At 59.2% G+C, this 11585-nt stretch overlaps 2 protein-coding genes across 11 annotated transcripts in view; both read left to right on the forward strand.

The window, feature by feature from the left end:
- The window catches only part of Sorbs3 (sorbin and SH3 domain containing 3), a 29140-nt gene extending 24746 nt beyond the window's left edge, over positions 1 to 4394 (forward strand). For all 5 annotated transcript variants that reach the window (XM_023714721.1, XM_023714717.1, XM_023714719.1 and 2 more), the window contains 4 exons: positions 358 to 628; positions 1212 to 1314; positions 1635 to 1741; positions 3705 to 4394. In XM_023714721.1, coding sequence (XP_023570489.1) covers positions 358 to 628; positions 1212 to 1314; positions 1635 to 1741; positions 3705 to 3766 — 543 coding nt within the window. In that variant the 3' untranslated portion in view covers positions 3767 to 4394. The remainder of the gene's footprint in view (positions 1 to 357; positions 629 to 1211; positions 1315 to 1634; positions 1742 to 3704) is intronic.
- Positions 4395 to 6968: 2574 nt separating this feature from the next.
- Pdlim2 (PDZ and LIM domain 2) overlaps positions 6969 to 11585 on the forward strand; it is a 12830-nt gene continuing 8213 nt past the window's right edge. The window contains exons 1-4 of one of the 6 annotated variants that reach the window (XM_023714600.1): positions 6969 to 7834; positions 7920 to 8094; positions 9153 to 9247; positions 9897 to 10048. In XM_023714600.1, the coding sequence (XP_023570368.1) occupies positions 9155 to 9247; positions 9897 to 10048 (245 nt within the window). In that variant the 5' untranslated portion in view covers positions 6969 to 7834; positions 7920 to 8094; positions 9153 to 9154. Of the gene's footprint in view, positions 7849 to 7919; positions 8095 to 8123; positions 8486 to 9152; positions 9248 to 9896; positions 10049 to 11585 lie in introns of those variants that run through there. The other 5 variants (XM_023714599.1, XM_023714598.1, XM_023714597.1 and 2 more) reach the window with 5 other exon arrangements.

The following is an 11585-nucleotide window of genomic DNA, read 5'->3' on the forward strand; positions in this document are numbered from 1 at the left end:
TGACAGCAGTCAGCTGGGGGCTGGAGGGCTCCCCTTTCCCTGGGCACGCTGGCTTTGTCACATTCATGACAGGCTGTCCCCACTGGGGGACAGGCGCTGGCCTGTGTCCTGCAGTGGTGCCCACATCTGGCTGGCGCTGCTTTCCCGAGTCTGCTGTATACCTAGCCTGCACCTCCGGGCAAACTTGGCATGGGAGGAGAGGAGCTCAGAGAGGACCAGCAGCTTGCCCACAGCCACGTGCGGGACTGAGCAGAGCCTGGCTTGTGTCTGTGTGATTAGCCCCTGGCTCCCCTGTGACTGGAGTCTGGACCAGGAGGACGGGGAAGGACAGACACACTGACCCTTCCCTGCCCGCAGGGGGAGCGCATTTGCCTGATCCGCAAGGTGAACGACAACTGGTATGAGGGACGCATCACGGGCACAGGGCGCCAGGGCATCTTCCCCGCCAGCTATGTGCAGGTGTACAGGGAGCCCCGGCTCCGAGTCTGCGATGATGGCCCCCAGCTGCCCGCGTCCCCCCGCCTGGCTCCTACTGCCTGCCTGGCCCCTCGCAGCCCGACTGACCCAGCTGACTGGGCGGGCCGCACCTCGCCCCGCCGCTCTGGCCTCTCGGAGCCCAGGTCCCAGGCGCAGGTGAGGTGGCCGTGTCCCACCCCAGGGCTAGTGCCCACTGGGAGTAGAGGGGGGGGACGGGCAGAACCTGGCTGGCCTTGGGAACCCCGGACTTAAGCCAGCCTGCTTAGGTGGGAGCCCAAGGCTAGCCCAGACATGGTGGCCTTCCAGATGCCAGCCACTCTGTCACCCTGTGTGCAGCACCTGAGATGCCCAGTGTTGTCCATGCTGGCACTCAGAAGTCCAGTTATGTAGCTGGGCACAGTGCTGGACACCTGTCACCTACCACTTAGGAGGCCGAGGCAGAATGATCAAAATTTGGAGGTCTACCTGGACAACTTAGACCTTGTCTCAAAAAGGCAGCTGGAGATGTAGCTCAGTGAAAGGCCCTGGGTTCACTCCCCAGCACCGCGGGCAGCAGGGGGAGAGTCAGTTGCTTACGCTCCAACCCATGAAAGGGAAAACATCCGAGCAGACCCCTGAGGATTTGTGAGACAGGACCTGGCCAGTGTGTAGGATGCACGAAAATGGGGGGGGGGTGCCTCGTTCTCTTCTGCCCCACCCTGCTTCTGGGTGACCCTCTTTTCCTCCTGTGACCCTCCAGAGTCTCAACACTCCTGGACCAGCTGTGTCACATCCTCCAGGCCCCAGCCATCCCACGGACACCTCCTCGCCCAACACCACGCAGATCCACTGGACCCCGTGAGTTACCACCCAAGGGCACTTGTTCTGGGGTGGGTCACTGTGGGCAGTGCTGAGCCCCTGGCCCCACCTTGGGCTTGGAAATGCCTCCTAAGTGGCCCTTGTCCTTGCGGGTCTTCTAGAGCACTGATGGGGAACCTTTTATGATACAAGCATCTTGCTGCACCACCACTGACCTGAGGGATTTAGGTGCAGAGAGGAGTGCACTGGGGGGACCCGATCGCATTCACAGGAAGTGGCAGTTCGTGGTTGAGCCTGAACGTCTGGCCCAGGGTGGGAGAGGGGCAAAGGGAATTCTGGCTATGCTGTGTCCCCTGCAGGTACCGCGCCATGTACCAGTACAGACCGCAGAACGAGGATGAGCTTGAGCTTCATGCGGGGGACCGGGTGGATGTCATGCAGCAGTGTGACGATGGCTGGTTTGTGGGTATGTGGGCTTCGGCGGGGTGGGATGGGCTGGAAGGGCATCCCAGGGGCCCTTGAGTGGGCTGCCTCCGCCTTGCCAGCCTGGCCACGCTCACCTGGCTTCCCACCTGGCCCTGGCTGCTCCCCCAAGCCCAGTCTTTCGTTACCTATTGTTGCATGCCCTGCAGAGGGCCTGGCCCAGGGTTCCAGGAGAGCCTCTGCTGCATCTCAGGGCAGGGCTTCTGGAGGGAAGGACATAGACCCACACCCGTGTGTGCCCTGCCTCTAGCATGCAAGAGGAGGGAATCACAAGAGTTCCAGGCCCAGGGCATCCCTGACACAGGACTAACACAGGAAGCCTCAGGTGGGCTCCTGCCTTGCCCAGGGTGACCCCTGCCAGGCTCCACGTGGCTGTTATCCCAGCAGGGGAGCCTGTTCAGGCCTCAGCTTCACAGAGTGGGCCAAGATGGAAGCATCCAGAAGCTCCACCTCTCAACAAGCAGACCGTAGGGCCCAAAGAGTTAGGGGGTACCTGGGCAGGGATGGCTACAGAGACACCCTTGATGTGGCACCTTGCCCTTTTGGTCTAAATCCCAATACTTCAGTGCCAACCACATTTCTAATACACAAGTGATTTTTGTTTCTTGAGACAAGGTCTTGGTATGTAGCCCAGGCTGGCCTTGAACTTGTGACAGTCCTCCTGCCTCAGCCTCCCTAATGCCAGTATTTCAGCAAGTGCTACCATAGCTAGCCACACAAGTAATTATTAAACAATAACTTGTTCATAGTCCTTACTTCTAGGGTGAGGGACACATTCTGTTTTACTCTGTATACCTTTGCTTTTGAGTTTTTTTATGCTGCTGCTAAAGGTTTGCAAATCTTGGGGTACACTCCCTGGGTCCTCAGAGGCATCTGCACCCACAAGAGTGGTAGCTGCTGGCCTCGGGAGCTGCTCAGATGTACACAGATTAAAATGAAGGAAAATACAGAGTTCGAGCCCTTCGTCACACTCACATGTTTCTAGCGCCTGCTGCATACATGGCAGGTGCTTTCCAGTGTGGACCGGGTAGGGCAGGGCAGGGCAGGGCAGCTTCCTGGAGGAAGTGGGCACTAGGCCCAGATGGGCAGGGGAAGGACTTAGGGATGCCCTCTAGGTGGGGCTCGGCATGGGCCAGGGCCTCTGAAGGCGGACGTCAGCATGGCAGCCTGGGAGGAGGCCGGAGCACCAGCGCCCCAGGCTCACTTCTTTCTGCCCTCCCAGCCTCTCGGCCTGCTCCCAGGACGCCGAGCTCCTTGTGACTGCCGCAGACAGGGCTCTGTCCGCAGTCCCCGCTCTGCCCCTGCCATCAGTGGCTCTGGGCTGCTCACCTGGCCTTCTTGTGGGTCTCACCCACCCTTCTCTGGAATGAGGCTGCCATGCTAGCCCAGTGAGGTTGCTGCTGGCAAAAGTTCTGTGATTCATCTTTCTGCTCTCTGGCTTTCATAAAGAAGGGTGGAGATGTGGGTGTGGTGGTGCATGCCTGAAATCCCAGCACTCAGTAGGCTGAGGCAGGCAGACAGCTTTGAGTTTCAGGTCAGCCTTTGCTTGGTACATATGGTTCATGGCCAGACTGAACCTCAGTACAAAGCCGTATCAAAAAAGGAGATAGCTCAGTAGAATAAACGTCTGCCTGGCAAGGGCGAGGTCCTGAGTTCAATCACCGGTGTGGCAAAAAAAAAAAAAGAAAAAAAGGTGGAGGATGAGGTGACTTAGTGCTCTGTGCAGTTTTGCTGTGCCTCTCATTTGATTTTGGAATTTGGGAAGCCGAGCTTTGCCTAGCTCAGCTGCTGTCACCAGGGGGCAGGGCTGAGAAAAGCAAATCAAACCTCCCCTCCCGGGAACCAGGCCCCAACTGCAGTTCTGGACCGGGCCAGCAGGCGGCGGCGGCGAACCCCTATTCGTGGTTCAGGCAGTGTGGCAAAAGCGCTTTCTTGTCTTCTTTCAGGTGTCTCCCGAAGGACCCAGAAATTTGGGACGTTTCCTGGAAATTATGTCGCCCCTGTGTGAATGGTCTCCATGGCAACGTGGAGCCAGCCAGGATGGGGTGGGGTGGGGAGCCCTAGCACCTGGAGAGTAAGGCCCCCACATCCTCCTCCCCCAAGACCTTCGCTGCCCCCATGTGCAAAGACTCCAGCAGCCTCCTAGCGGAGCCCCTTGGAGCCCCCTGGACTGATTCCCACCCGCAGCTCACAGGCATCTGACAGACCCTCTGCCTTCTCCCCTCCCCAAATACAGAGGTCTGCTTTGAAGTGGAGACTGTTTCAGGCCTTATTGAGAGCAGACCCTGGCCCCTTGTCCTGCCCTCCACAGTGCACTCGGTCCCTCTGCTGGGGACAGATCCAGCTTACCCCCGCGGGGTTCCTCTAACTAGGACCAGCCTCCTGACCTGATGGAGACTGAAGGCTGCCAGAGCCTGGAGGGGCCTCCTGCTTGCCTTCTGTCCTCCAGCAGTGGCTGGGAGCCGGTGGAGACAGAAGTGACATCTTCATAGCCTCCAGGGCCGCCGCTTCCCAGCAGCCACCAGCCTGTTCCAGAGGGTTCACAAGGGCATGGTTTGCTGTCCCAGCCACCCAGATCTCCCCGAGTATCCCTGCTCCTCTGGACAACAGAAAATAAACCTGTGTATCAGAGCCTGTCCCTGGAGTCCCTTTCCTCCGGCTGGCACTGTGGGCTGCACCAGTCAGGTCAGACGGGTTGCCTACGAGGGGAGGCTGGAAAGCCCGCATGGCAGTCTCTAAGATCTCATCCCTTGGGTGCAGGCCCAGTGGGGCAGCCCCAGGACAGGTCTCTGTCAGACCAGAAGTGCTGAGTAGACATCACAGGGCCAGCAAAAACCTAGAGCTGTGGGACAGAGCTCTGTCCCTTGTTTGTTTGTGGGGCGGACAGAACTGGGGATTGAACTCAGGCCCTTGTACTTGCCAGGCAAGTGCCTGTTCTACTGAGCCATCTCACAACCCCTCTGTCCCTTGTTTGCAGGCTGTTTGGGAGCTGCCACCGTGGGGTCACCAGACAAGACAACATTTCTAACTATTCTGCTGCTAATGTTTTCCTTCTGTGCACTGTGTTTCCACACTGAAGCCGGCGTGCTTGTTTATTTTCTTCTCTGGGCTCAAGTTTTTGAACAATCAATGGCAGCAGGCTGGGAGTGGCAGGGGCCAGCTAGCCAAGACAGCTCTGCTCCCCTGAAATTTTAGAGCCATAGTCTGATAGCTTCTGGGGGACCCCTGCAATGGGGCAGGTGGGGCTGGCTGCCCTTCCACCTGGGCTGTTGTGGAGAGTTGGGCAGAGAGTAAGGCAGCACACATGTTCCCTAATGCAGGCATTGTGACCAGCTGCTTAGGGTTCTATTTGACAGAAAGAGTGAGGCCTGAGAGATTCAGCATCTGTGTCACAGAGTTATTCAGTGCTGAGCTTGGTTCTGCCTGTATGTGCTCTGCCCAATGCCACACAGTGCTTGTTCAGACTAGAGAGGTCTGTGAAGGCCAGGCCGTCCGGGTGGCCCAGGGCTGGGTGCTCTCATGTTCCTCCTGAGACTCTAGTCTTGTCCACCTGTCACATAGAGTGCCACTGCCCCAGGCAGGTGGGAGAGCCAGTGGCTGCCATGAAGGGCAGCAGTGCAGTGGCAGTCCTATCAGGATGGAGGGAGGGCCTAGCCCACAGGGTGGTGGCCTGGCCCCAATGGGTTCTTTGAGCCTAGGTGCGCCCTGGCTTCTGAGGAGGCCGAACAGAAGCTTGCAGAGCAAGACCTACGTGCCCTGCTTCATCCGCTCCACCCTGCACACTGTTGCCTGGCTCTACAGTGGAAGGTCCGGGCCATCCTTGCTGGAAATGACCGCTTCTCAGGACCCACTGGCCTGTCATGATCTTCTACCCTAGTTCCTTCCACATAAAACATTTCAGGGCTGGGGCTGCTGTTCCATGGGCAGAAGCCCAGCCCACACCCTGGTTCTCACAGGGCCCTGGAGCTTTTCATGCAGCAAACCTTTCACCTGGGGCCATCTGCCAAACCCATCCGTGCCATGGTTGGGCCTTGGTCTGATTGAGGGGCAGGAGAAGAGAGGTTCAAGGCCCCCTGAGGATGGCTCACCCTGAGGCACAGTCATTTAGGGAGGGACAGGTCCCTTCCATGTCACAGAGACAGATGACCTGGGTCAGCTGATCTACCTTTGTGGAGGGTTGGGTAAATCCAAACCCTGAGGATGGACCTGGACATGCTAACAGGGCCTGTATAAGGCACGTGGGAGGAGGGTCCCTCTGAGGACTGCCCAGCAGTTTCTGACACACAGTGGGCAGTCCATGAATATTTGTGAAGTCTGTATGGTGCTGTAATCCCAGCCCTGAGAAGGCTGAAGTAGAAGAATCGAAAGTCTGAGGTCAGCTTGGACTACGCAGAGAGACCCTGCCTCAAAAAATTAAATAAAAATAATATTTGTGTCTAGAGGCTGAGGCAGGAGGATCACCATGAGTTTGAGACCAGCCTGGACTACAGAATGAGTTCGAGGCTAAACTGAACTGAACATGGAGACCCTGTCTCAAAAACAAAAAGGAAATAAAAACATAAACATTTGTAGAATGCACATTGTTGCAGTGACTGAATGGATGAGCAGGGGTCTCCCAATCGCCCTCAGTTGTGGCCGATACTGCTTTCACACTTCTACGATCCTTGGACTTTGCTTATGCCAGAGTGATGTGTACAATAGGAGGGTAGCTACACACTGCTGCATGGGAAAACCGAGGCCCAGAGAAGCTGAGGAAATTGCCCAGGGTCACACGGTGAGAGGCAGAGGTGGCATTTGTCGAGGCCTGTGCATCTCTAAGCCTGATTTGCGCTCCCTGTGGCTTCCTACTCCCTCAAGGGACTTCCAAGGGCAGGGGCACAGAGCATGTGCTTAGCGTGCACGAGGTCCTTGCTCCATTCCCAGTACCCCATGCCCCCCAAAACAAGGCAGTAGAGCAGCTGCATCGGGCAAAGTGGCTATCAGGAGGCTTGGATTAGTCCCTGAGAGAGTGCAGAGTGGTTTACATTCCCAGGACCAAGGCTACAAGAGGTGGGCAGGGAGGTGACCAGCAGAGGCAGTGGCCACAGGTGTGGGGAGGAGGAGGTGCAGAAGCAGTGAGCAGGGCGCCGAGGGCACTCCTCCCCGGGGACCTCGCCAGGGATGATGACTCACACCTGAGCCAGGTAGGTAGGTTACAGCTGTGTCTGCAGATGAGTGCCCCGGAGTGCCAAGTCAGGAGAGGAAGAAGGCAGCTGCCTGGGCCAGGAGCTCCCCAGGGTGAGGGTTGCCAGCTATGACTTTGGGGAACCCCTGGGCCCCTGCCTGGTTGTCCTGCATGCATCCCAGAGCCCGGAGCCTGAGTACCAGGTGGTTGGGAAAGGGCGGCTGGGCCACAGGTGGTAGCTGGTCGGGACTTCTTCCAATGTGACTCCCGGCAGGATGACCTGGAGCAGGCATCACCCTTTACCTCCTCCCAACCCTGATGGCCGCTGGGCCTACAGAAGAATTGCTCGCGGGCAACTCCAATAGGGAGCTGGAAGGCTGCTGCAGGCGGGCCGGCTGGAGTCCGGGAAGGGATGGGGGGAGGAGGGACCCGCTAGTTTGGAATTTGTGGGTGTAAGACCACACCGGCGTGAGTAGAGGAATCCAACGGACCGCTGACCGACCCTGCCCGCCCTGCCGGGCAGGAACCAGGGCACGGAGATCAGGGACCCTTGGAAGCCCGGTGCTCGATGCGCCCGGCCGGCCAGGAGAGTCTGGGAGGGGCCGGGGCGGGGCTCTGACCCTTGAGCGGTAGCTCTGCGCTCCGGGCGCGCGTGAGACACGGGCTCCTCTCCTGTCACTGTCTCCGCGAGGGGCCAGGTGGCAGCGCGGGACCCGGAGGCGCGGAGGAGGTGGCTTCCCGGGCCAGGGGCGCGGCAGGGGCGGCCCCCAATCACATGGGCGGAGCAGGTCCCGGGGCCCCGGCGCGCTCTCCCAAGAGTCGGGTAGACGGCGGCGGCGGCGCGGCGGTCCTCGCCGTCCCTTCCTGGCTCGCTCCTCGACCCGCTCCCGCCCCGGCTGCCCAGCGCGACAGGTGAGCGGAGCCAGGTGAGCGCGCGCCCACTGCGCCCCTGCGCCCAGTGGGCCCTGACAGCCGCTTCCCTCCCGACTCCCCGCAGCTGTGGGCCGCGGCCCCGTGTCCTGGACTTTCCCATCCCTGGCCCGGGTCCGGTCCACGGAGCTACATTGGCCTCGGAGCTAAAAAGGCTCCAGAACCGGGAGAGCCGGGCTGACAGGGCTGGGCTCCTCCCCACGCGCCTGCCTGCAGCCCAGAGTCCATCGGCCAGCTCAAAGGTCTGGGACATCTCAGGGCTACTGGGTCTGCAGTGCCAGGCTTGGGGACCTGAGAAGGGACAATGGCCAGGCCTGAGCAAAAGGGGAAGCCATCTGGCTGGGGTGGGACAGGCAGACCCCCTGGCCTGAGAGTCCCCTCCCTCCCTGATGTTCTTGAGAGACTGGGCAGCGCTCTCTCCAGACCTAAGTGAGGTTTCTGGATCTCCTCGGGATGGGTGCTGGGCTGGGTGGTGCCCAGCCTGGCATTGCAGCTTCCTGCCAGGGTTGGCTCCTGGCTCCAGACCTCCAAGCTCAGGAAGTCCCACAAGGGCCTGGTCTGCATGGACACTCCCATGCCCAGCAGAGGGGGCAGTAGAAGCTGGCAGGCAGCATCAGGCAGCTCACCCTGAAGGTCGGTGCCAGGGGTGGTTGTGCTCAGCTTGGCAGAGGAGGCCCAGGCTGTTCAGGGGGCAGCAGGCCCTGGGGAGCTGGGCGCTGGGACCTGGGGTGTTCATCTGAACTGCATTATCAGGGTTGGGCACTAGCCAGCAGGCCCCTCTGAAGACTTTGGCCTGACCCCAGCCAGCCCCCAGGATGGCCAGCTTTTTGCGTACCAAGCTCCATTCCTGCCATCCCTCCCATGGTAGAGTCTGCCGGCCCAGGCCACCCGCCTGCCTCCCCCAGTGTGGGGAGGAAGTACCTTGTGCTGTCAGTTTTGGGGACAGGAAGCAAACACCAGAAAGATGTGTGCGCAGCCCTTCTGGCCGAGGAGGTGACAGGGCGGAAGTGTGGGTGCCTGCCTCCATTTGGCACTCCTGCCCACCCATCTCCAGCAGGTTCCCATCCATACTGGGACAGCTGCCTGCCCAGCTGAAGCTCTGGGGGCCTGGGAGCTCGTCATGGCTCTCCAGCGTGGGGGGAAGTGAAACTCAGGGGTTGGGAGGGCGGGACTTAATCACTTCCTCTACCTACCCTGCACACCCCAGCCCTGCCAGGCTGCTCTGGGACCTATCACTCGCGTTCCTCTTTTGCCTCTGGGTAGGTGGACACAGTCCTCCTCCTGACCCTCTCTTCCTCAGGTATGGTGCTGACAGTGGATGTGGTGGGGCCGGCGCCCTGGGGCTTCCGCATCACTGGGGGCAGGGATTTCCACACACCCATTATGGTGACCAAGGTAAGGGCCAGTTCCAACATAGCAGGTGTTACCCTGAAAGTCAGGCCTGTTCTGACCACCCGGGTCCCCTGAGTGCCATTCTGGTTTGGTTATGCAGCCTGAGGCCTGTGGTTGGCAGTGCTAATGGGTATGCATTACCCCATTACCCTTAGGACCTGCTAAGTAGAGTGTGGCAGACACTTCAGGAACGGCCTTCTAGGAAGTGGAGGGAATAGGCCCAGGACAGCCTACCTTTCCTCCTGGGTCACTAGCTGCACACCTGCCAGTAGCCATCTTGGGTGGTCACAGCAGGGAGCCCCTGGGAGTCCCAGGCAGAGTCCTCTATGTGGCCTGGGCCAGGGCACATTTGGAGGGCAGTGTACAGGCAACCCTGGCAAGGTGTGATTTGCATGGGCAGGACTCTCTATCCAAAAGTATTTCCCATCTCAAGACCTGAAAGCCTGCCATCATGCATTCCGTGGGCGGCCTCCCTTACCCTGCCAGGCGGAGGTGGGAGTGGCCTCTGAGGCTTCGGGAGGGGACCAGAGGGTTAGTTTACAGATGTGGTGGCCAGAGAAGGGGATCAGTGGCTTAGCCATGTTGCTTGGGCACCCTCCCTGCGTGTCCCAGCATGGGGACCCCCGAGGCTCACTGGTCCTCCTCCTTGCAGGTAAATGAGCGGGGCAAGGCTGAGGCTGCTGACCTCCGGCCTGGTGACATCATTGTGGCCATCAATGGGGAGAGTGCAGAGGGCATGCTTCATGCCGAGGCTCAGAGCAAGATCCGCCAGAGCTCGTCACCTCTGCGACTGCAGCTGGACAGGTAGGCCTGCTCCGCCCCCGCCACTGCCCCAGTCCGGCCTCCCTGGGCTCTGGCGCATCTCTGACAAGGTCCACTCTGGGACTGTCCCAGAATTAGTGGGAGGAAAGGTAGGCTGAAGGATGTCCCTATGGCTAGATAGGTGAAGGTGGGCACAAAGCTGGGCGTGCAGCCACAGGCTGGGCAGGGCGAGCTGGCACCAGCCACCTGGAAGCCCGGGTCTGACTGGTTCCCAGGAGTGTACAGAGCACAGGGTGTGGGCATGAAGTGGGTTGAAGAGGGGAAACTTCTGGACAAGGTGTTCCCTGGGCTGGGGCTCTAGGACCCCTTCCTGTCAGAGGCGGTGGGAGAGGACTTCGGGGTTTGCTGTACATGGAGCTCATCCATTCCTCCATCACCACTCTGAGTGAAGGTGGATTCTGGGCTCATGAGGCTTGCGCCTCAATGCCAGGTTGTGGGGGAACAGGTGACTCTCTAGGGTGGGGATGGCAGTGAGTCACTGCTCAGGCATGCGGGGGGATCCTCCAGTCTGGAGAGCCCTCTGGGCAAGCCTGGGACCTGAGTCGGGTGCCTCCTGCCTCCAGCCACCGCCCCTGCTACCAGGCCCCCACAGGCCCTGCCTCCATGCCCCCCTCCCTGAGGGCCCTGCCCATGGTCTTCAGAGGCATCTCCTCATGGGCAATGCTTCTGTTTGTGACAGTGTGTGAGTCTGCAGGACTGAGGAGGAGGGTGCAGAGGGGCTCATGGAACCTGGGAGTGGGACCAGGCCCAGAGAGGGCTCAGTCTGGGCAGTGAAGGACAGGCAGTTTTGAAAACCCCTACCACCTCCCAGGTTCCTCCTGGAGGAACCCCACCTACCCTGGGCCTCCAACTTCACCCCAGCTCCACCAGTCAAGCCGAGGTCTCTTCCTTCTCTTCCTTTCTTTGCCAAGTCTGGGCTTGCACCCCCTTGGCACCCACCCCCGAGACTTCTATGGTATCCAGAAGCTCAGAGATAAGAAGACAGGTGCTGGGCTGGAGTTTGAGCCACGCTCCCTTGGCTCTGACCTGCACCCTTCCCAGGATAGCACAGGATCCTGCTACCTGGTCTCTCTAGAGGGGGCCAGATGGCTATGACCAGTGTGCGTGGGCAGTGGTGTTGTGGTTGGGACAGGCCCTGGTTCCACCTGTCTATCAGGGAGGAGCCTGGGGGAGGGACCTCGGCAAGGGCATGGGGGATCAGTGGCAGCTTATAGGGGACAAACCGGTGGATGGGAGGAAGTCTGACCCAGGTGCTAACAGCTGGGACCTTTGGGCATCTCACTGTCTTTCTCTGGACTGGGTTTCCCCACATTAAAATCTAGAGGATTATTTCTATAAGATCAGCCAACTTCCCCAGCAGTGATTTAGGAAGTGTAGATGAAATGGGAAAAAAAGAAGGAATGAGATAATGGTAGGATTTTGGAATTAAATTGATTATGGAACTTTTTTTTTGAAATTATAATTATGAAATTATGTCTATTTTTTGGCCCTACTTCTTCTCTTCTCTTCTCTTCTCTTC

The sequence above is a fragment of the Octodon degus genome, unplaced genomic scaffold (assembly GCF_000260255.1).
Source record: "Octodon degus isolate 3935 unplaced genomic scaffold, OctDeg1.0 scaffold00036, whole genome shotgun sequence".
NCBI lineage: Eukaryota > Metazoa > Chordata > Mammalia > Rodentia > Octodontidae > Octodon > Octodon degus.